General features: G+C 35.8%; 1 protein-coding gene across 2 annotated transcripts in view; it reads left to right on the plus strand.

The window, feature by feature from the left end:
• LOC137404632 (cleavage stimulation factor subunit 3-like) overlaps positions 1–17,361 on the plus strand; it is a 42,461-nt gene extending 25,100 nt beyond the window's left edge. For both annotated transcript variants that reach the window (XM_068090856.1, XM_068090858.1), the window contains exons 8-17: positions 412–548; positions 1,051–1,222; positions 2,457–2,531; positions 2,753–2,896; positions 5,004–5,106; positions 10,876–10,945; positions 11,627–11,828; positions 12,965–13,118; positions 13,406–13,561; positions 16,953–17,361. In XM_068090856.1, the coding sequence (XP_067946957.1) occupies positions 412–548; positions 1,051–1,222; positions 2,457–2,531; positions 2,753–2,896; positions 5,004–5,106; positions 10,876–10,945; positions 11,627–11,828; positions 12,965–13,118; positions 13,406–13,561; positions 16,953–17,161 (1,422 nt within the window). In that variant the 3' untranslated portion in view covers positions 17,162–17,361. The remainder of the gene's footprint in view (positions 1–411; positions 549–1,050; positions 1,223–2,456; positions 2,532–2,752; positions 2,897–5,003; positions 5,107–10,875; positions 10,946–11,626; positions 11,829–12,964; positions 13,119–13,405; positions 13,562–16,952) is intronic.
• Positions 17,362–26,293: the final 8,932 nt, after the last annotated feature.

Consider the following 26,293-nt stretch of genomic DNA (forward strand, 5'->3'; position numbering starts at 1 on the left):
AATATGTTTAGTGTATGCTAGAAAGTGTTTTATTGGAATCGTTGATAGAGTAGTTATCGTGTAGATCGACTATCATTGAAAGCTACATGTCAATGCTTCAAGTTTATGCATATGAGTTGTACTATCCAAATGCTTATTATACACACTAGTTCACTCGGGATATTTTTTCGGTAGTTGTAGCTCCCCTCCCTAAGGTATGAGCGGGGAATCCAAGAGCACTCTTAGAGTATAATCATAGCCTATCGCAACATATAGGTGGTAGATTAGTTACTTATTTCCGTGAGGGAGGTGAATGCATATGATATTAATTAGTTCAACATATATTTTACTACTAACTAAAAGAAGACGTTATCTGCACAGAATTCTTGGCTACAATATCGATGTGAAATCTTTTGCACCTGACTTTTACAGGTTGAGTTGTGGAAGAAGTTTATAGTCTGGGAGAAATCAAATCCTCTCCGCACAGAAGACCACGCTGTTGTGACTAAGAGAGTCATGTTTGCCTATGAACAGTGTCTTCTCTGCTTGGGCTATCATCCCGACCTCTGGTAAATGTCTATACTCTACCTTTGTTATTGTTGAACTATAAAAACTGAAACCTGATTGACCGCTTCCCTTCTATTGGAACCACTACAACTCTTTATAAAAAACCACAGCATCTCCCTATAGTGACCACTGCATCTCCCTATAGTGACCACTGCATCTCACTATAGTGACCACTGCATCTCCCTATAGTGACCACAGCATCTCCCTATAGTGACCACTGCATCTCCCTATAGTGACCACTGCATCTCCCTATAGTGACCACTGCATCTCCCTATAGTGACCACCACGTCCCCCTATACTGACCACTGCATCTCCCTATAGTGACCACCACGTCTCCCTATACTGACCTTTACCTCTCAATAGTGACTACTACGTCTCCCTATAGTCACTACTACGTCTCCCTGTAGTTACCGCCACTTTTATGTAATGGTAAAATGTCTCAGTATTGCTTTTATTCCTAGACTTATGTAATCATCTGCTTCATTGTATCCTATTGTGTGCCAGGTTTGAAGCCGCTAGTTTCCTGGAACAGTCAAGCCGTTTACTCTCGGAGAAAGGAGACCAGAATGCCTGCAAACTATTTGCTGAAGAGGCAGGAAATGTATATGAAAGAGGAATTTCTGGTTTGCTCAAAAACACTCTCATCCTTTATTTCGCCTATGCTGACTTTGAGGAGGTGAGTCGTGTTCTCTTGACAGTCCTCGCAGCTTCACAAACTAGTCTGTTTTCTAACTGCTGTCACGGGTTTTGTGTTTGATGTTTACAGCGAAACTCATCGAGTGATCAATTATTGCTTTCATGATTTTGAAAGCTTCAGTGGTTTGGTAGGCCATTAGAAACTATTTCTGCCTCTGCTATATATAACTAGCACTTATATATAACTAGTACTAGTACTTAAATATAACTAGTACTAGTACTTATATATAACTAGTACTTATATATAACTAGTACTTATATATAACTAGTACCCCGGCTGTGATCTGTAATGATTATATTCACAATTATTTCAAAATCTGGCAAAAGGGGAGAGAGTTGTATCTAGCATTGGTTTTATTGTCTTCAGTGTTTGGTATATTATATTTTTGTACTGTAATGCAAAGCAATTCACTTTAATGAAAGTGTATACTTTTGCGAAAACGGTGGATTATGCCAGAGATCCTCGCTAAAAAGCTCTATAGCATTTGTGTGATTTATCTCCACCTGAAATACTCTTGAACACATTTCCAGTTGTAAATTATACATGACAAGATATAGATTTAAAAGAATGATAGTAGTTTTGTAAAACTTGTATTGTCTTTCATAAGTTGGTGTTTCATATTTTGGAGGTGGTGGTAATGTGCTTGACTTTGAATCCGAATATGTGGGTTCGATTCCCGCGTGGTGCAGTCCTTTTTCCTAACACCCTCAATGTGGCTTTAGAAGAATTAGTAGAAGTATTAACATTTAGTATTAAAACTAGTAAAAGTTTCTAGCCCCTTCAGAATGCCACTCCATGCATGAGGAAATCTTTGTCCATCAGTCTGCTACCATCCATTTCTCCTTAGTCCGCGAGTTATTATTTTTAACTTGATCTATTTAATACTTGCAGTAGGTTCAGCGGATGCCCAGGATTTGTTTATTTTCCGTTATAAAGCTGGTAGATCCATAAGAAGCTGGTTCTCAGGAACCAGATGAAGGTGTAAAACCAAATATTTTTATTGACTTGGCAGAAGGCCAGGAGAATATCCGTGTGAGGTTTTGATGAAATCGGCCAAAAAATGTGCAAACTCATAGTGTTAACCTAGACTAACAGACAGACACACACTAGATGGATTAATATAGGCTGTAATAGGAGAACATGTGAGAGATCAGAGGAGTCCAGTATATCCTTGCAGCACTCTTAACTCGATGTTTTGTATATTTGTTTGCAGGGAAGGCTCAAGTACGAGAAGGTTCACTCCATATATAAGCGTTACATAGACCTGGAAGATAACGATCCGTCATTGGTAGGTCTATATTTTACATACATGTAAAGTATAGTTCAGGTAATATTAACCTTGGATTGTCTGGAACACTTGAGAGATTTATTAGGATTTGTTGAAGACAAGACATGAAGCGTAGTAGGTGCATTTCCTGTCATGAAAATATCTTGAACCAACCGGATGTTTTTCCAAGTTTTAGTTTATTGGAGATACAGCCTAAATGTTGCTTCTTGTCATTTCCTCAGTGCTATATCCAGTATATGAACTTTGCGAGACGTGCCGAGGGAATCAAGCCAGCTAGAGCTGTTTTTAAGATGGCAAGAGAAGACAAGCGCTCGTCTTATCATGTGTACGTGGCAGCTGCTCTGATGGAGTTTTACTGTAGTAAGGTAACTGCTATTAACTATGTTCAATATTTGCATAGGGTGATCAGAACTCCATTGCCAAGTTTTTTTAGCTTGATTGAGTATATCTGTACTCGATGCAAAGGAAGCCTTGACAATTGGAGAGACATTTAACTACTGTAAACTGGCCATTGGTCAACAACTTGGGTCAATTTCTCAGACTGTCTAGGGGTTGTCTCCCTTAGCCCTTTAATCATGAGAACCACCGTCAAGGCAGAAACTTAAAGGTTGACTTGCAATAAAATTTACATTACAGTTATTTGGTATTACAAGGTTCACCATGTTTTACTCTGCTGTGTTGTAGGTTCACAATATGTGGAAATGTGATTACAAGCTCTTAAAAGCTCAAAAACGAACAGTTAATCGCAGCCATCACAAAAACGGCCGTAGATTGGAATCCCTCTCAAAATGGCTCAATTGGGACGTAGTTTAACACGATGTACTTCTGTTTACACTTTCATGCAACCTCATTCGTCGAAATATTTTCACATTTAAACCTCACGAATTCAATAAAACCATGTGTATTGTCCTTACGCGTCTATTTCATTATCATTGTAATGCTGTCACTTTGAGCACTAAAATCTCAAAACCTAGCCTAAACGTCAGTTTAACTTTTTAACCTTAGCTCGAGGGGGTGCATATCATCTTCTGATAAATATGAGGAGCCTGTTGGTCACCTGTAATGGTAAAAAAAAGCTGCAGAAATTGTTCGCGCCATATGGCAGAAAATATGGGTCACATGATCAGATTATGATTTTATTATTAGACCAAGCTGAAACAAAACTTTAAAGTAGCGAGCATCTATATTTGATAAGGGCTTTTCGGTAGATCCCGACATGTTTGTCATAAACTAGTGCTACGAGACCTTTCATATTGAGCCTTTAATTGGCCTTTCAATTCACGTGTCAAAATAATAACCACGTTGAAGTCGGGTTGAATACGTCATCAAAATAAGGGATTCCAACATATGGCTGTTTATTTTAACTTCATTTTTGAGCTTTTAAGAGCTTGTAATCACATTTCCACATATTCTGAACCTACAACACAACAGAGTAAGACATGGTGAACCTTTTGATACCAAATAACTGTAATGTAAATTTTTTTGCAAGTCTCTCTTTAATGGTAAAGGGTCAGAAATGGTCTTTGGGTGCAAGTGTCTGGTTCTGTCCGGATGTCTACCCACTCTATCATTACCAATATTTTATACTGCTTTCGGTCAAAAAAACAATTGAATACAGAGTTCCATCACAATGGACCAGTCTTACAAAAGATTTACGAAAGGTTTCGACATTTAGTAGCGTCAAAAGAAATATTAGGAGCCACTTGTAAAGCCTAGCTTAATCAATACCCCCTACTGTTCAAATTTTGATGAAATATGCTAAATATTGCTACATGTAAACTGAGTTAAACTGAGCTCAGGATAGGCTGTAAACAGGTTTTCCATTGGTTCAACACATGCAGATAATTGTTTCTTTTTATTCAAGCACAGGCACGATAAGCTTATTAGTTAACTACTCACTAATTTAAAACGTTTTGTATAAAACGTACTAAAGCCGCACCCGTGATGCTCTTGGCCATACTCACAGGCTGTGCCGAGCCGCAGTACGCGGTTCCACAAGCCGTATAGCGAGACTTGCCACAGAGTGTCGAGTCACACTGTGTAATGTACATAGTGAGTTGAGTGTTAGCCGATGAGATGTGAATCATGCAAAAGACACTAACATGTTGAGCTAGTGATGATTTCATCTGTACCCAGAATCAGTTTGACCAGCTTCACCTACAGATTTTACTCGTAGATATGATATTTCTTACTGTTAGTACATGGGACACTTTCTTTCTTATTGACCAACATATATCGAATTATAAAAGTTTTTTTCACCCAAAATTTTTCTGTAACAATTTTATGACATCATTCAGGCATAACTTACGCTACTTTTAACACTTTGGCCTCCGCAGTAGTTTTTGTGTCTTACAGAATGTCATATCACCTGTTCTGACATCGTTAAAGTTTTTAAAATCGCGAGAGTAATGTAGAGTCAATTGTAGACAGCTTCCTTTCTTCTCGTCTGCTTTCAATGAATGTTTCTTTTAGGACAAGAATGTTGCTTACAAGATATTTGAACTTGGTTTGAAGAGGTTTGGAGATAACAATGATTTTATCATGTGCTTCGTAGAATACATGCTGCATTTGAATGGTATGTTGTTCACTAAATTTTTCAAAGATTGCGTATTGCACCTTGAAAGTAGCGCAATTTGCCATTGCTAGACTACCGACGTAGCAGTGAGCTAGGTTAGGGCATTACACAGAATTAAACAGTTGAGAAAACTTATATTTAGGAGTGCTCCACATGTGAGTCTACATCTATCTCTCACCCAGCAGCCACACCACCTAGTGTGCTTTTGTACGCCCCATTACTCTTTAGTTTGTAAGGTAGTTTTGTCGATGATCGGATACCTGTTTTGTTCGTAATCATCATCACAGGCGAATGATTAGGCCAGGTGTAGAAGTGTTGGGTTTGAAAGCTGAATGTAATGAGTTCAAATCTCACTCGATGCAATCTGTTTTCAACCTCTTACCGTATATATGTATGAATCTCGAAGATTATCTTTTGTTTTCCGTCATCGATGTGTCCAGCTATAGCGATAAAAATCAAGCTGTGGAAAATGCCCGCCGTAGTATAATTGAACTCCCGATGATTGCAAGTTTGCAAATATGCACCCCTAGCAACAATGTCGTATATGTTAAATAAAAATAAGTTTTCTTTACAGACTTTTGTTACATTTTTATATTTTTTATGCCCGGCAAAGCCAGGTGTTCGTCTACTATATATACATGACATTCTTAGTGTGATACTTTGTCTGACCGATGGAGAGAGAATGTAGAGGAAATTCCTAATTCAGATAATACACGTGTCACGTGAAAAGTATTTAGCTTTTAAAGATTTACTGAAGCCGGGAATATTAGTGAATCGGCGCATTTGAAATCGAATCACCACATTTGAAAATTACAAATTAACAAAATAGGTAGGTCTAATGGGGAAAAAATTAACTTTTTAAAAAAGTTCAAAAAATAACAAACGCAAAAGGTAATATTAATTAATAATAAAAAGGGCACATTTGGCATGTGCAATCGCGAAAAGGATATACAGTGTATGGTGAAAGCGATGAAAATGATAAGAAGGATTTAGCCTTGTGATTATGTGCGCTTGTTTGTAGCCTTGCGAATAATACTATAAATAAAACTACAAATCTCTTTTTCCAGTTGTTGTAAAAATTTATCAAGGTTGACTTGCAACAAAATTCAAATTAGTTATTTAGTATCAAAAGGCTCACCATGTCTTACTCTGCTGTGTTGTAGGTGCAAAATATGTGGAAATGTGATTACAAGCTCTTAATAGCTCAAAAACGAACAGTTAATCGCCGCCATCACGAGACTGCCGTAGATTAGAACCCCTTTTCAAAACGACTCAAATGGGACGTAGATGAACAAGATGGCTTCTGTTTACACTTTCATGCAACTTCATTCGTCGAAATATTTTCACAAATATACTTCACGCATTCAACAAAACCATGTCTATTGTCTTTACCCGTCTATTTCATTATCATCGTAATGCTGTCACTTTGAGCACTGATATCTCAAAACCTAGCCTAAAAATCAGTTGAACTTTTCAACTTTAGCCCAAGAGGGTGCATATCATCTGTGATGATTGAAGAATGCTGCAGAAATTGTTCGCACCAGTTGGCGGAAATATTGTTCACATGATGAGATTTTGACTAGATGATTAGACCAAGCTGAAACGAAACTATAAAGTAGTGAGCATCCATATTTGATAAAGGCTTTTTTAGTAGAACCCGAAGTGTTTGTCATAAACTAGTGCTACAAGGCATTTTATATTGAGCTTTTTATTGGCCTTTCATTTCACATGATAACATCTTGTGTCAAAACAATAACCATGTCGAGTTGAATCCACCATCAAAATAAGGAATTCCAACCTACTACCGTTTTCGTGATGACTGCTCGTTTTTTAGCTTTTAAGAGCTTGTAATCACATTTCTACATATTTTGAACCTGCAAACAGCAGAGTAAGACATGGTGAACCTTTTAATACTAAATAATCGTAATGTGAATTTTGTTTCAAGTAAACCTTTAAGCTTCATCAGTGCAGCTCAGATTAAGCACGGGAGATAAATACATTGCCGTATACGTACGTATACATATATATATAATATATATATATATATTATATTAGGCTGGTATATATACTATGTATACTAGCCTAATGCCCGACGTTACACGGGTAATAGAATCATTATCCAATGAATTTTAATAACTCACTTGGTAAGCTAGATCTTCACTAAAATTTTTATTAAAACAATATCTGCGTTTTGGGCCAACTTAAAAATCATTACGTGCAATGATCAACAGTGCTAGTTATTAACCTCATGCAAACGCTTTAAGCATTAGTATAATAACCAATGTGATGACTATTTGCCCAGTGAAACCAGTGTATTCCATGTAACAAAATGGTAAAGTTTCCTGCCTCTAGATCTGGAGGTCCTGAGATCAAATCCAGTACCATGCGGATGTTTCATTATTGCTAGATTTTAATTGCTATAACTGGACACCGGGTTTAACAAAAAGACAAACACTGAGATTTATATATATACACGGTATATTTGTTTAAATAGATATCTATAATATATACTAGCTGTGCTACCCGGCGTTGCCCGGGTAATAAAAAAGTATGGACAGAAAATTGATTTGTATTTAACACTAGCTGCATTACCCGCCTACAGGAACAGATTCACGCGCAGCATAAGGTTTATTGAGAGTTGTCTTTCATACTATAAAAGGCCATAAAACAACTCCAAATATGCAGTCTACTGAAATCGTTGTCCTGATCAGAGTATGCATGTACATATACATGTCAATGTTGGGGAGAACAATGGAAATCTGCAATGTGTCTTACACCTAGATGTGTGTAAAATCTAGTAAATATTCTAGATTCATGCATCCGTTCATACCCGTCTATATTTGCAGTTGACAATCGCGCATTTCTGCCGCTGAGTCTCGGCTGACCAGTCTTTACCCGCCGAGCAGTTGACAATCGCGCTCTTGCACTCGCCTCGCAATCAATCGCCTCGCACTCGCAATCAATCGCCTCGCACTCGCAATCAATCGCTTCGCAATCAATCGCCTTGCACTCTCCTCGCAATCAATCGCCTTGCACTCTCCTCGCAATCAATCGCCTTGCAATCAATCGCCTCGCACTCGCCTTGCAATCACCTCGCCTCGCAATCAATTGCATCGCACTCAATCGCCTCGCACTCGTCTTGCAATCAATCACCTTGCACTCGCAACCAATCGCCTCGCAATCAATCGCCTAGCACTCAATCGCCTCGCACTCGCCAACTCATTCATCCGGAAAGCCGTGCCTGGAGACTCTCGCTGTACTCGGGGCGAAAAAAGTCTCCGGCGCATCCCCGAGTGACGCCACGGCCTCAAGCCTAGCTGTGCTACCCGGCATTGCCCGGGTAGTAAAAAAGTCTTTGCACAGAAAATCTATTTGTATTTAACATATATAACAACATTTGCCATTCTAACATTCAAACTACATAGGTAACATGAAAAAACATGATAGGTAACCTATCGTGAGAAAAGCGTTTTGTGATAAATAATAATTGAATAAATAAATAATTTGAGAGAAAATAGAAACAACTGTAAAGTTTATCAAACTTTGTCAAACAACTGTAACTTTCAAACTTCATATCATGAGGATAAAGTTTTCTGCCAGTCTAATAAATTAAAAAAAATAAAACAATTGTAAAAGGGATTAGATGTAAATTTAAAATAATTAGCAAGTAATAGCTAAATTAAGTCGGCTTTGCAACAATTACAATAAAAGATGATACGGTAATGATACAATTAATACAAACTGAGAAAACAAAATAAAATTCATGAATATGTTGAATTAATAGTAGCAATTCTTGCATAAAAATGTGTGGGTATAAAAAGGTTACTGTCCCACCAGAAACTATCCATCAATTCTTTGATTACGATGATACTAAAAAATATGACAGAATATCATAGTATTTTGTAGTTGAAATTTTATTAGAACAATGTCTGCCAAAAATGGTTGAATAAAAGAATAATATTAATAATAAAGATTGGAAACTAATCAAGTAATAATAACAGTGATAGGAAAATGAATAATGTTTAAACTTCAAACACGATAATCAATTTATGTTTAAAATAATGCAAGTTGAAATAATAACAACGATGAAACAAACTTTAAAAAACTTATATTATAAACTTCAAATGTCATAAGAAGTTTATAAATGTAATAAGAGAATTTAAATTTATATATCTATATATATATTTCTCAAAGTATGTAAATGTATGTAAATATAAGAGAGTGGAGAATAACTGACACTTGCAATTTTACACGATAAATCTTACAGTAATCTTACAAATGTTTGTTGTAAAATGTGAAATTAATTATGAAAAACTAACTGGTTAGGTTTAACAGGAAATATGTGTAAGCTAATACATCTAGTTGTACAACCCAGCGTTAGCCGGGTAATAAAAAAAAACTGAACAGAAAATTGATTTGTATTTAACATATAACAACATTTGCCATTCTACATAAAACAACTCGAAAGGTTTTCAAACTTACTTTGTCAAACAACTTTTAAACTTCATATCATGAGAAAAATGTTTCGTGCAGGTCAAATGAATTTTAAAAATAAAACGACTATAAAGGGTTTAGATGTAACAGTGAAATAATTAGCAAGTAATAGCTAAGTTGGGTCTGTTTTGCTACGATTACAATATGAGATGATTCGGTAATGATACAATTAATACGAACTGAAAAAACAAAATAAAATTCGTGAATATGTAGAATTAATAATAACAATTCTTGCATAGAAGTGTGTGTATAAAAAAAGTTACTGTTCCACCAACAGCTATCCATCAAAACTCTGAATACGACGATACTGGTACGGCGATATGTTATGTAAAAATAAAATATTGTAGTGTCTTTGTCTTATCGAAGGTGAGAGAATCTAGATGTTATTCCTTGTGATTATACAATCGTCTGCATGAAAAGTAGTGACCTTAGCAGCGATTTTAGCAATTGAACCTTAAGAAAAGCCAGAAATAGAGGTTCACAAAAACGGCATCGTGTTTTATAGAGTTAATAAAATTTAATCGCCTAATTCTAATATCGAGAGAGTCTATTGTCGATATCGTTTTGCCGAAAACGAATCAGCCCTAATACGTCGAGGACAAAAAAGCATCACGAGTCATGAAGCTAAAAGAAAGTACATGAGTTGTAATTATTACGTCATTTTTGTGTAAAAACGGCAAACGATGAATAGGTTATGTATAGAGGCGCACTAACCGGAGATTCTCGTTAATGCGCCCTAGATATCTAGTAGCGGCTAATAGTCCGAAAAGTACGGTACTCTATAAAGCAAACAGACAGATAGATAGACAGACAACGATTGCCGTTTATATAGTAGATATATAACAACATTTACCATTCCAACTTTCAAATTACATATCATGAGAGAAGTGTTTTGTGTAGTTGAAATAAATTAAGAGAAAAATGAAAACAACTGTTAAGGTTTTAAAACTTTGTCAAAAACTGTAGCTTTCAAGCTATTAGCCTGCACATTGCCAATGGAAAATTGCAGTAAGCTGCTAGGCTTCTAATGATGGTACTCCTTGACATTGCGTCAGCATTGTTGTCCAGCTGCAGTTATTCTAATAATAGCTATAGCCGGAATGCAGACAGACATACGACATACACACGGACATACTTTGAGAAATATATATATAGATAGAAGATAGATAAAGATAATAGATGTACATGTATATAATTTATTCTTCATAAATTACATTTTATCACTATAAATATAGTACTTAATTTTCTCACTTATTGTCAACCTGACCTTTGCAGAAGACAACAATACCAGGGTTCTATTTGAGAGAGTTCTGACATCATCTCAACTGGCACCAGAGAAATCTCTGTGAGTTTTGTTGCATATTTTATGTTAGCCGCACCTTCATTCAATTTATTTATAATTGTCAGCTCATGGTTTTTCCTCACACAGTTCAATTTGCAAGCAGATGTTTTCAAAGTAACTTTTGGAAGTCATCATTTTTTTACTCATTTACATTTCAAAAGAAAATACGATTATTGCAATACAACTAACTGCTATTCATGGCATTTACAAATATTTCCATTTATATTATTATTTATTTGCAAATAAATTTGAATGCATAAATAATCTTAAATATATTTTTGTAGTTTTTTTAATAAAATTGAAAACTAGATGCAGATACTGAAAGGCAAAGTTTGGGTCATGTTACTTGCCTGAAAGTCATAAATTTTGTCTATTTTGTTTAATTTTTATGTTTGAAATTTTATTTGACAGTGAAGAATAACTTTCATAATAATCAATAGCATTGGGAGCGTTCCAGAAGTTTTCATGCAACCAATGGCCGACCAGCTTCTTTCGCAAATTGCGTATCATTTCACCCTATTGGCTAGTCTTGTCATATTTCCATATTGCATGTTTGTGATATTGAGCAAACAACTCATGATGATAAAAACTATTAGCCTGTGTTGTTGAGGATTGTATTATAGAAACTTTGGTTAACAGTTAACTTGGAAACTTTGAAAACAGTTAACTTGAGTTTTGTTTCAGGGAGGTCTGGAGGAGATTTGTTGAGTTTGAGTCGCAGATAGGCGACTTGCCGTCGATCAACAAGGTGGAAAAACGACGGCTGGCTGTCCATCAGGGCCTCAAGGACTTTGAGGGTAGAGAGGCGAGCTTGCTTGTAGAGCGATACCAGTACCTTGACCTGCTGCCTTGCAGCGTGCCTGAGCTGCGCTGTCTCGGGTTCAAGGTTGGTCCTTAGGATAGATTCGTGACTGCAGCATAGCTACCGTACTTTTCGGACTATTAGCCGCTACTTTTTTCTGATAGTTTGAGCCATGCGGCTTATATAAGGGTGCGGCTATTCTGTGGCTGTTTCTTTCACCGCTAGGGCGCATTAACCAGAATCTCCGGTTAGTGCGCCTCTAGCGGTGAAAGAAAATACGAAACAATGCTTAATGGTACAGTTCTGTTAGGCACTAGGTTAAAAAGTGTCGGTTAATACGAAATAGTGCCGTTTGGCACTGTTCTGTTTTAAACAGCAAAGTTGCTGCCGTGTTAAAAAGCACCATCCTGAGGTCTGCAGCCTATACAAAGGTGCGGCCTATGTATTGTTTTATTATCATTTTTTGAAAAATAAAGCAGATGCGGCTTATATAAGGCTGCGGTTTATAGTCCGAAAAGTATGGTATAAGAAATTGTTAATGTTTGTCGTTCATATTACTAGTCAAGGACTAGTATTGTCACATGATTAATTAGCTTTATTGGTTATCAAGTAATCAGACATATTCAGAAATGACTAAATTTAATTCATTAACTCTCACTGTGGAATTTCTTTTCTCAATCTGACGGAGTTATCTTATGCCGAAAGTTTTTTATTGATGGAGACTCGGTATTTCTGTGGTAAACGCTCGAGTTTCTATCATTGAACTTTAATGTAAAGCTTTTAGAACTAGCTGGAAATTCTGCACAAGAATCAATGCATTTGACAAACAATAGATATTTTTAATATTCTTTTTAGTTCAGTGAAACCGACTGCTAAAGAAAAGCGATATTGTTTTCTCATTTTGACCAAAACGCGGAGCACCTCTAATAAAAAATTATAGTTATCAGAAATAGCTGATGATAACTAGCAGAAATTAGCATTTAATCGCGATTAAGTTTTGTCAATTTTAATCTTGAAACATCCTGGCAGTCAGATCACCTCAAACATCAAAAACATTTGCAAATGATAGAAAAATACAACAACTTTCTGATAAAATCTATTGGGATTTTGTGTAATTTCTACTTTGAAGAAGTAAAACTCATCATAGTACTTGTATTATCTGAGATTAGACTGTGCTTGTTCGATTTACAGTATGTACTATAAATATGGTTGGTTAATAGGACACGAGGTCAGCAGCAGCGCTGTTACACAGTGCACTGCCAGCTGTTAATGTAGTGGAGTTGACAGCAAGAGATGAGGACCCGGATACTAAGGCGGATTTTCCACGACCCGATACAAGTCAGATGATCCCCTTTAAACCCAAGCAGATAGTTCGTAAGTTGACTGTTGCAAATTATCATCCAATTAAATTTTTTCCTGACTATCTTTTACTGATTGGCAAATCTTTAGATATTATGGAGTTATGTTCACCTGTTGTATCACAACATTAGGAATATAGAAAGACATTATCCAGTGTTGAACTTAACATCTCAATTTGTTTTTCATAACTTTGCAACGATGGTCTTCGTGTGTTATGACCTTTGACCTCAGTTATGACTTTTGACTTCGGTTATGACTTCTGACTTTGTTACATAATGCAGAATGCATAAATTATTTTGTAGCCACTGGTGCACATCCTGTAGAAGGAGGGGTGTTTCCATATCCACCCGCTGCGTCACAACTTCTCACAACGTTACCTCCTCCAAATAGCTTCATTGGTCCCTTTGTGAAGATTGATAAGTTCTTGGAGAACTTCCTTTCTATGAAGCTACCTGAAGGTGAGTCTCCTGCTGACAGTGTTAGCACATGTTGTGTGCATGGTAGAAAATTGTTCGTCATTTGTAAATTGTGATGACATTGATAAGGTACTGTGTAGGACAGAACATAAATTATTTTAGTATGTAAATGGTTTATGAAGAGTTCTCTCTTCAACCATCTACTTTTATAGAGTGCTTTTTAAAAACATGCTAATAATGCAGATCTCTGCACAACCAGAGAATGTCTAGGGAACTTGTGTGTATGGTATTTCAGTGCCCTATTGGTGTAACTTTGAATTCTAGTGATAGAAATTAGCTAATTCTATTTCATGCATTATCATACTTACACGTATAATGAACTAGTGGAATTCCCGGCGTTGCCCGGGTATTAAAAATCAGCATATAAATAATGAGAGGTAATATAGTTGCTTGCTATTAGCCTGGCACTTTGCCAATGGCTAATTTGATAAGCTTACTAATAAGAGCTAACTACTTGCTCTCACGGGAGAGCACGCATAAAAATAATTGGGGCGTCACGGAGAGCGGTAGCATATTTTCACCCACATAGCGACATATCGTCCAATGACTCCATCAATCTCACGTAGCTCAATTGATAGGGCATTTGCCTGGTGAATGGGAGGTTACGAGATCAAATTTCTGCTATATGGATTCTTCATTCCAATATTTTAATAGCTACACACTCAGATTTATATATTTAGATAACTATTATTTGATAGTGCGGACAACTCCAGTATCAGAAATGTGCATATAAAGAAATTTTCTTGTTCTGATCAGATAGTAATACTGAGAGAACACAATAAGCCCATGTTGGATGTGATGGCTATATAGATTCTGGGCTGTAACTACTAGCTGCCTTCACTTGAGAAGTGGATTCGCTAGTGAAAGTTGGAGGAATTGTAGTAATGGAATGATTAACCTTGTTATAATCTTGCTGTGTTGTTTGCCTTCTAGGGCATTAATGATTGCTATGTTAGCATATAGAGCTACAGGCGATTCTGGCTTATAATTATTGAATGATATTATCTTTTAAAAAGGTTGTTTTGCTATTCAAAGCTTTTTATTATTTATTGATAATTTGAAATTATTAAAATTTCGTACAACCAAATTTTACATACAATGCCTACTGTAGCTGTAGTGAAATGGTCCACTAGCTTGCTATCACTCGAACCCTTTTTTTCTAAATCACTTCCATTGTGTTTTATTGCCAAATAGCTGCTCAGGCACCATGTATCAACCTATCCCACTGCAAGTTGACTGGCTTGTTTTGTTTAGTAACACACGCGTTTTGAGGGTTTTGCGTTAGTTCTAAAGCAATATTTTGCAATGAATATAACTCTCTTGACTGCTGCAAAGTTTGAAGTTGAATCTTAAAGTAGAATTGCAATACAGTCTCTAGTATGTAGCAAACTTCCTGTGACACCCTGAAACTTTTATTTATATTGTTTCTATTGTGGTAGAAGTTTTTCTGTCACACTCAACACGTATTATCCTGTCCCAATATAACCGCAGTATTAATTGTATGTTACGATGTCTTAGGAGAAATCTAGCCAATGAGTGTTGCATTTTGGTTAATTTTATAATAAATTAGTCAAAGGTAAATAATGCAATGCAAACATAAAACAACATAAAAGTGCTGCTTTAGCTACATTGTGGATTGAGGGAATTAGAATGTCGATTAGCATGGACTAACCTCAGCCTGAATTAGTATTCCGGTTTGCGGTGACCGCGATCAATCTTCATTGGATAAAATTTCTCAAATTATCTCTGTAGTCAATATTTTATTTGTTTTATCAATCGATAAATATAAGTGAATAGATATGGCATATTATGGTCTCCAAGGTATCCAAGGTGAAGAGAGGCACACAGTTTGCCTTTTACCGATCTTCATTGAAGGTGTCGGCTAAATTGTCATGTTATAAAGATGTTTTAGCGCATGCAATCGCACAGAATCTGGTATGTGGTGGGATAACAGACCTAGCTTATGATTGACTAAATGTAGTTTCTCCCATTTCATCCAATTAGTTCTTTCAGAAGTAGAGAAACTGCAGTAAACCAATTTAGTCCAAATTTTATTCAAAACTTGAAGCAACTTCAATCACGGGTAATTCTTGAATGTTTTCGTCTCATTGCATAGGGAAGTTTCTTGACGAAAATGAAAGAGGGAGACGATTCTTGTGTAACCCAGGGGTTCCCAACCTTCATCATTCAGTTCCGTCTTTAAACCTTTTCATAAATTTGTTTCCCTACGCACTTATAACTTATATAACTAAAACAACTGCTACAAATTATAATCCCATTTTATTGTGCATATCTAATTATGTAACAACATATTATTCATTTTTATACAGCACGCATACGACACACAACAATACAGGACCTTCGGCATGGCGGTGAATTGGTTAATGACGAGACTTACTATCCAATCAAAATCTAGATGGATGTGTTTACATATATCTGGGTTCTGACTAGTAGCTCGTTGTTAGAATTATTGTTATTAAATGTTAAATGATGAAACCCAAACTCACACGGCACTGCAGGACATAAATTAAAAATGTAACAAATCAGACAATGACATGACAATTTTCATATTCGGTGTTGTGTGCTCTTACCGCTTATTTTATTGCTTACCGCTTATATTTATCAACTACGATAATTACGCTAGTGGTAGGCGGAGGTAGGACAACTCCTGAGAACCAATGAAGATGACAAACGAATCAGTGTCATTGTTACAGTACAGATTATGTACTCCATGTACAGATTATTTCAATGATAAATAACTCAGATTCCAAGTACCATACTATGTTTTTTCGATGATATTATGCACTAGCCCTCTTTTTTGTTGTGATGTTGAGGGGCACAACTGAGACTAATTAATTTCAAGCATTGCGTGATCTTGTGAAAGTGCGATTGACATATAGTCCTAGGGCCACGCAAACGCAGGTCACAATTTAATTGATGTGATTACATTACCTTTATCAACAACAGTATATTAATTGAAGCATAATTAACCCAGAACATGTGTTTGTATTGGTCGCCGTTAGCACAATCCCAGGGCATTGTTGATTATCTAGAATCCTAGTTTATTGTTATCGCTCTCTGGGTTTAACAGCACCGATTGTCACAGAAAAGCGCAGCCTCAATGGCAGCGAAAGGGATCGACTATCTAAGGCCAAATAATAATTATGACATCACACTGTGGAAACCGCAACCAAGTGTTTTTTTATTGCAGGACATACTTTTGACGCCCTGTTTTTCATAGTTCTATTATTCTTTGTGTATTGAATATAAGCTCATTCGAAAGCCAAGACTCTGATGTATTGAATTATATAAAAAAAATTATATAATTTATGTGCTTTAAGTGATAATCGGGTGCATTTTCTGTCTGTTTTAGCGCTTGTCGTAGATGATGATGGTTTGGCTAATGGAACGCAGGATTTGGATTCAGGTACTGCCTATTCTGTCAATAAAGCAAACATACTTAGCAAAAAGAGAAAAGCCTTAGTGTCCTTGCAAGACGATGCTGGCAGTGATGGGGAAGCAGACCACAGGGCTCCAAGCAAAGATATTTACAGATCCAGACAGCAGAAGAGAGTGCGATAGTTAGAATAGAATATAACTCTTGATGAAGTCATAGGTGTTAGCATATTGTCTGGTAGTTTGCCTTAGTATTATGTATCATAGACCTAGTGATTGTTTCTGTCACTTAATGCCCTGTGAAGTCAATGTCAAATCTGTAAATTCATCTGTATATTTCATGTCTTAATATGTACATACAAAACCTACATATTCAATAAAGGCCATATAATTCATCAATAATATCTCTCATACATTTGGCGTCACCATGGCGATGCAGTTTTTCATTTAAGGCTGTTCTAGGGAAATGCTTAACGTACCTTATTGCTTCATGATTCGAAAGCGATGTTACAATGTCTTGATCTGCTTTGTGTTTTTTATTAAATAACCTCTACATTTTAAAAAGTCAAATAGGAATATAGATCCTAAGCTATATGTATAACTATTCTCTTGACCTTAGTCACGATTCCCTCAGGTCACCCTGTGGCGGTTTAGTGACATCAAGGTTTTCAAATATGTGAGGAAGTCATGTGGTTTTGAATCAAGTCATAATAGAAGATGACACGGAGCTGCACGCGGAACCATGTTCGGCGTTGATGCCACAGATATTTGCCAGAGTAGGATCTCTGAGTTTCTTGCGCCTATTTTTCGTTCTTGGATTTTTCTCCCATTATGAGAGGACTAAACAATCAGAAAAAAAATCTGCGCTTCAGAAAATAAAGGTGTGGTTTGATTATTTCTTTCTGTAGGACGTAAGTAGCAACATGAAGTGAGGATGGCAAAATTTTGGAGATGGCTAGCGCTACTACTGTGGTTGCAGTTTATTCCAAAATTTGCTTCTACGACATTTTCACGTTTATCTGTTGAATTACATCTACCCAGAAAATTATAGACTTCTTTTTAAATTTCATTGAGTCTTCTGTAGAAGTTTAACCTCTGATTCTACAACCTTACAGCGTATTCTTACTAGGTAAGAATTCTTAGTACAGTATTCTTATTGTGGACCCATGGGATAATAATATGTCAGTGTTGGTGTTTCTAAGGCTTGATTCAAGAAGTTGGATTCATCAAAAGTCCACACATTCTAAATTTAACAGGGCCTGATAAGTCTCCCTAGTCAAAACTTCATGTGGACATCTGCATGTTAGAAATGATATTTTCCAAAATTGGATGAGTAATTATTGCTGTCATCTATATATATATATATATCTCCGTTAGCATTTCGTCTACCTTTGGCGATTTGTATATAGTCCGTATCATAGAAGATTCAATCTAGGAACCTCTCACTCATCAGGCGATAAACGAACCCATTTGGCTAAGCGAGATGCAATGAATTCATTAGGCGATATGAATCATAATCTAGATTGAAATTCACATAGCACTCCGCGTTACGCAACAACGTCCTAAAGCTTGCTTTCACGGCTCTCATTAGTAAGTTTAGCAATACATATACAGCTTACTCAAATTAGCAGTTGGCAATGTGCCAGTCTAACAGCAAGTGACAGGCAACTACATTGCCGGTCACTGTTTATAAGCTGTTTCTTAATACCCGCGCAACACCGAGCATTCCGGCTACTAGATACTATGAGTTGGTACAATTCAACTTTTGTATTCAGGGATTGTGTTTAGGCTGTTGGCAGACGTGTCCTAGTCGTCCGGTTTTATAGATATTAAAACTAGTCTGTCTTCTAGCAGCTGTGCCATATTCTTTGCTGGCCAAGAGTTAAAAAGTTCAATGACTAATATATCAAAAAAATAGACAGCTCGCTGTCCTTGTGAGAGCTAAAAATGACAACATGATATTATACTGAAATACGGTCTTTTTTGAGAATGACGTTTGCAATGATATTTTGCTGCCAAAGAATTCCAAATAAACAGACTTGACCAGTAAAAATGTCGCACATAACAATATTGTTGCTGTATTTTATACGTGTATCGTTCAACTGATGGGCTAAGAATTTATAACTATTAGAAACTTTTTTTAGCCAATGGCGATAATTCTGCCAACGTTTTGTAAAAGATGGCAATATAAATTTTGTAAATAAAATTACTGAGTTTTTTAGAAAACTCTATTGGCTTTATGCCAGTGCAACTCATAGTTCCTTAGTAAAGTGGATCGGTACTCCTACAGTCTTCGACGATCTGCGGAGCTTGCTTACTATAGCAAAATGGCTCCCTGACACTGTTGGTAACTGGTAAGTGGGTGTGTTTATACTATGTCAATATTTACCATAGACATCAGACACTGCCCGACAACTATCTTTTCACCTATGTTTTACAGGGTTATCTTGCTGCCCTATTAATCATAGATGCTTCCTCCATTCTATGCAACTGAACTGAAAGCGTGATGCGTAGCACTACGTCTTCACTGTTCAAAGACTTGGCTATGAGCAACAAGAAGGATAACTCCTGTCTTTGGCTTTGGGTAAAACTAGCTGCTGGGGGTGTTAAGAAAATTCAGGGAAGAAAACTGATTTCTCAAGCAGAGATGAGTGAACAACGGTGAGAAATCTCTATAAGCTAATTTTACCTAAAATCTTTATATGTATATATACAACATACCTGGTACTCACTACTACAAACCCGGCTTTCGCTGGCAGATTTATAGAGTTTTCTGTTTTTCAACAAAACTAATAACATTTAAATATAAAGGCGTTAGGTTACTGAATTTTTTATTGTAACATTTGCATTACCAGTGAAACTGCATACAAAGTCAGCCATTTGCAAAAATACTAAAAAAGAACATCTAAACGGCATTTTTAGTTTTTTAGTAAATTTTACTATTCCCAAATTTGTGTCTTATACCCTTATTGGACCAAAATTTAGAGCTGTGAAAGCCATGCAGGAAGCTAGACAGCCTGAGCATGAGCAGACAGCGGATGAGGTATCCAATCGCTGCCATAAGGATTCGGATCATCATTCAAAAAACAAGAGCTTGCATTCAGTTGTGTTAGAGAGGCAGTCTACCGCAGCGGCTAGCCAATCAGGCATCAAGTGCAAATATTCATTAGATGCTGACAGTGAGATGGACACTTGGTATCAGCTCATCAACAAGGTGAGAATTGTCAGATCTGCAAAATGAAATTTACTATATTATAATTATATTACTTTATATTATTAGTGTATTATCTTATAGTATATCATACTATAGTATTACTATTAGTATATTATATGTATAATATTATTATGTATTATAATACATATGTTATTATATTATATATGAGTTCTAGTTTTATTTATTAATATATTATAAGTTCGGCGTGTTCCGCATTATAGATTGTTGTAGATGGTCAAGCCTTGTAATGATGTGCCTGCAGGTAGAGAAATTATTAGAAATAGTAACAAACATTTGGAAAATATATACCACTTTTTCATCGTAAAAGTATGCTTACAATTATAGAGGGGCAGTTCTTATGGAAGTTATGATAAAAATACTATGCAGTTTTAATCAGACAATTTTGCCACCATTACACTACATTTATTGGTCTGATGAAACCTAAGAAAGTTTGTTCACAATGCAGTTAACATCAGTTAACATGATAACAGCAGTTAACGTGGTAACATCAGTTAACAGGGTCAACAGCAGTTAACATGGTAACATCAGTTTATGTGGTAATAGAAGTTAAAATGGTAACAGCAGTTAACATAGTAACAGCAGTTAATGTGGTAACATCAGTTATCAGGGTTAGCAGCAGTTAACATGGTAACATCAGTTAACAGTGGTTAACATGGTACACTATAGAATGCCATTCATAAGAATCAAGTTTTATCACTTTTTTGAAGGTGGGACTATTTTTTACGCCAGCCAAATGGTTGATCTAGATATAAATGCTGATCTTTTCTGGTCTAATTTTTAGATTTTATTTTCAAAATTTTTAATTATTAAAAATGAATTTACACAAAATTTTTTATAGATTTTATCAAAAAGTAGCAGTAATTTTCTATCATTTGCAATTGTTGTTGATGTTTGAGGTGGTCTGACTGTCAGGATGTTTCTAGTTTAAAATTTATAAAATTTGATCGGCATTAAAAAGCTCAGAAGCAAAAGTGGCGTCATTAGTTGTCATCATAGCTATAGTTGATATTAGTTATTGCGTTTAAGTTGAAGTGTTACGCGTCTCTATTTTGTCGGTCCCTTTGCAACTATAAACGTCATAACCACACTTTCACTTCATCTGAGCTTTTTAACCACGATCAAGTTTTATTAATTTTACTCTTGAAACTTCTTGACAGTCAGATCACCTCAAACATCAAAGACATTTGCAAATAATAAAAAAATACGGATACTTTCTGATAAAATCTACAAAAGATTTTCTGTAAGTTCATCTACTCATCTACTTCATCTTTAACATCTACTCTAGCTGTCTTCGATCTTTGCATATTTATTGCTGTTTTTAATGAGAGTCGAAGTTTGGTTATGGACATACCGCAGATCATGAAAGTAAAAGGTTTGCAATTGGACTCACTGTGCATCATTAAATCATCAGATATTTCACAGTTGGTCATAACCAGTGTTGTTTGGTCTTCATGTTCGAGTTACGTCTGCTAATCAGCTTCCATTTTATATTCGTTAGAATTCTAACTACAAAATATTTTTAACTTACGAATATTTTAAACTACATGTATTAGTTTGTCTACCTCTATGAATACATCTATGAATACTAAACTGTCTGAATTAAGTTAAAAACGAGCAATCCGAAAAAGATAGTCTGCTGTTTATACAGACGAATGCAGCGCTGATGGAGACACAAAGGCTAAGAGATGAAATCAATGGAGATATTAATGATTTTAAGCTCATGAACACAAAAACAGAAGTCGTAAAGAAAGAAATTGCCTCCCTTAATCAGAGGATGACCATCATGACAAACAGATGGAAGTTTCTGGAAGATATCATAAAGGTGGGCGTAAGCTTTTGACGGTACACTTTGTAACTATGGTAACAGCCAAACAACAATTAAACAGTTTTTCTCTAGTATTAAACTGGAAGCTATTTGAAAAACGTTCGCACTTTTCTTGGACTGTCATAATAGTAGCTGGTAAGCTCATAAAGGTGTTTAAGGTTTATATATTTCACACAAGTTAAGAATATAATTTTATGAATATCAGTATTTACTATCTAGTGGCCAGCGCCATCAGATATATTCATATCAATAAAAAAACTTTTGAGGTGTTATTATTGATATGAATTGATTATTGATTATTCTTGACGTGTTATTTTACAACTAAACTTTTACTTGAGAATCATTACAGAAGGCCTGTTTACATGCCAACAAAATGAATCGTTTGCATTGCCGGTGTGTTGGTGATGCATAGTTCAAACATAGAGAATACCGTAGTTCCAACAGTTTCAATATAGAAATGAAACTGACTCAACTGTGATTGGCGGAAATAGTCAGTTATAACGATCTCGACTCAATTATTTCTAGCTGATGGCACGCAAAATTGGTTTTTGAACGGTCACAACATTGCTTTTTCACACATACAACTATTTATTCATGACAAAACATTTCTCTTTTCATAGCAGCAATATGGCAGCTCATATATTACAAATTAGAACATTTCATAATTTCATAAAACATTTCACTTAATTCTTATCATAATTATGTTGAAATCTCTTTGTGTAGTTCAATGTATACCATGAATGTAGATTATTTTGTACAGACATTATTGCAATCACAAGTGTTTGATGATCCATGTTATATAGTAAGTATCATGATGATACTTACGTGTAGATGCCGGTAAGGGTACTGAAAAGTCCAGCAGAGACATATCATGGTCAATCATTGATCAGTCTATTTAGCGACGCAACGTATTGTTTGGTAGTGTCATTGTGAGTAGCCGCAACAAATATATGCACTAAGCATTGGTGATGCATTCCATCGGTGGAGGTAGCCAGGCTTATACATTTGTAACAAAGACCTTTCAAATCTCCCCGTTTATATGTTGGTTCAATTGTGACTTCAGCGATCATTACAGCTATGTTTATCACACTGTAATAACAACATGAGATAGTAATATTCAGTAGTATGGAAATCAGTTGCCTTGTCGTCTCTCACTACCCCTTCATTGTCGAATATCATGGTTAGGTAACCGGCAAACTGTTCTTTGAACTATGCCCATTTACAATATATTTATTTTTAATGAACAAATTTTTTTTATTTGTTTTACGGCAATAGTTTTGAAAAAAACACAAACTCATAACAAAAAATTTTTTTATTAGAGAAAATTTCGTTTCTTTACATAATACTAGCAGTAGGCCTGGTGGTGCCAGGAAATTCTTTCATTTTTAACCAGAGTGTATTTAGAGGCCGGTTCTTAAGAACCTGACAGAGTTTAGCAACCAAATCCTTTGGCAACCTGGCAAAAGGCGCTGAGTATTTGTATCTGAAGTTTAGGCAAAATCCAACAAATGCAGAAGTTCATAGCGTATGCACCCGACACACAATAACAAAGCAAAATTTATCAATTTAGGAAACTGATGTTTTATGTTCATTTTTAAACAATCAAAGGAGTCACATCTTCATATCTAAGTTTACTGTTGAACACTTGTATTTGTCTTATCAAACTGGCTTCTGTTTCATTCATATGACCTTCATATACAAATTTTACTGTTTAGAAGTTGTTTACTCTCTGTTTGTGAAGCATTTATCTCGAGAGCCTTGTTGTGTCTGACAGTTACACGTCCTAGCAGAAGATCTATGTCAGCATTAGAAATACTCTTGCGTTGCTGCAGTTTTAAATTATGAGATTTGATTTGCAGACAGCTGAAGAGGTCGGAGATAACATCAAACTCTTGAACTTACAGGAAGAAAAGACACTGTTGAGACAGAAAAAAAAGCGTCAGAAAAAGAGTAAAACATTTTCAAAGACCAAACTGTTTTCTAAGCACACCTAATCTGCTTATTATCTTCTCATTAAATTATGATGATTCATAATTTATAACTTACACTTATTTAATTCTTGGAGTGTAGACATGACAGAATAAATATAAATAAATTATATATTATAAATACATGAATATTATATTAGTGGTTACAAATAACTGTCCTGAAACATGAAAAAACAAGCATTATCTTTTTCACCTGATTGATGAAACTACACACTGAGCAGCAAATCTGCAATCGTCAAGGACGTCCACTACTAGTTCAGAGTTAGGTTTCGTACTGGCAAATTTCTTAGACTGTCATTAAATGACATCTAAAATAAATGCACTCTTTGAAATAACTTCCGTTAACCAATGAAATGATTCTATAATATAAAGGTTTGTCATATTTATACTATGCACAAAAACACATAAACTATAATTGATGTTGAAAAATCTCTTGCATGAGAAGACAATTGCCAAATGTGATGGTGCAATGTTTTTGCAAATAAATCCATTGCTTCTATTTAAATGAGTTTAATTTTTAAGCTTTAAAACTATGATAGACATTGTTTTTTTTCCAACTATTTTTCGCAATTTATTCTGTTAGTAGCGAACGCCTACGGCTAGTGAGTAAGTAGTTTCCAGGAGTTACTCCTTTTTCTTTGGTGGTCATTCGTCAACTCTTCCGCGTTTATCACCTGCCCATCTCACGACTTACGGTCCTAAAAACTTGCTAAATACTTACAGTTTGCATGGACATAGACAATGCATTAGTGAACACATACAACTATTTGGCATTTTCAGTTATTCCAAAACTTGCCAGTTATTAAAAACCCTTTGCTTCACTAATTTTTTTAGTTTATCAATAAAAATGACTTACAGTAACAAGTAAAAAGCCTCATAAGCATTAGTAACTGATTAGTACAATTTTATCTATGAAATTCTCAGCATGTTTGAAGCTAAAATCCTCAGGTTTAACGAGTTGTCTCATCGGTAGAACAGGTTTATGGTGATTGAGTCACCTTTGAAACCTTCTAATATGACACTAGTTGTGGGTGGATAAGTAGAGCCATGTATAATAGATGAGCATAAATGTGAACAAAGTTGGGTAATGCGTGCACACCTACCATCATATAGGTTCAGAAAAAGACAACTTCAATCTACTCATTATGGTTACGTTACTAAATATTGCAAACAATAGCCAATCTACACACGCGTAGTTGAATTTTCGATGCTATTTCATATCATCTAAAGATGTCACCACGGTCAATATAGGAAAAGCTCATCTCATTTATATTCTCTCTGGAGTTCTGTCTAAAACCTTGTTTTTCTTTGACTTACTTCTTTCAATACCTACATTTGTATTTACCTATTGGTAACTGTTCACATATATTACATTTTTAAAATTGCAACTTTCTGATTCTGGCTGACTGGCATTGCTAATGCTGCTTGCTAGCAGTTGGTCAATGGCTACAGTTTGTTGCAAAAACTGACCAATAGCTGGTCATCGTGGCTAATAAGCTGACCAATAGCGGCTCTTTGTGGATAAAAACTGACCAATAACTGCTCTTTGTGAATAGAAACTCACTGATGGTCATAGTGTGTCGCTAATGACTGACCGATAGCTACAGTTCGAGGCTAACAACTGACCAATAGTTATAATTTGTGGCGAGCTACTAACCATTAGCTACAGCTTGTGGGTTGGCTTGAAGATTACCAATGGCTGTTCCTTACGGATAGCAACTAACTGATGGCTATGCTAGTGGCCAACAACTGACCGATTGTTTCATTCTGTAGCCTGCAACTGACCAATGGCTACTATTTGTAGCTAGCAATGAATCAATGGCTACTATTTGTAGCTAGCAACTGACTAATGGCTACTGTTTGTAGCTAACGACTGACCAATGGCTACTGTTTGCAGCTAGCGACTGACCAATGGCTACTGTTTGTAGCTAGCAACTGACCAATGGCAACTGTTTGTAGCTAATGAATGACCAATGGCTACTGTTTGTGGCTAGCGACTGACCAATGACTACTGTTTGTAGCTAGCGACTGACCAATGGCTACTGTTTGTAGCTAATGACTGACCGATGGCTACTGTTTGTAGCTAGAAACTGACCAATGGCTACAGCTTATGACCAGCAACTGACCAGTAAGTTGTGGTGGAGCTCAACAATAGATCAAATATTTGAATAATTTGCTACTTTCACTACCAAAAATATTAGCAGGAGGCAGGCAGAAACACCACCGTAAGGAATTTTAGACCACCGTAAACAACTGCAAAGAAGGAAAAA

The sequence above is a fragment of the Watersipora subatra genome, chromosome 9, assembly GCF_963576615.1.
Source record: "Watersipora subatra chromosome 9, tzWatSuba1.1, whole genome shotgun sequence".
Classification (NCBI taxonomy): Eukaryota; Metazoa; Bryozoa; class Gymnolaemata; order Cheilostomatida; family Watersiporidae; genus Watersipora; species Watersipora subatra.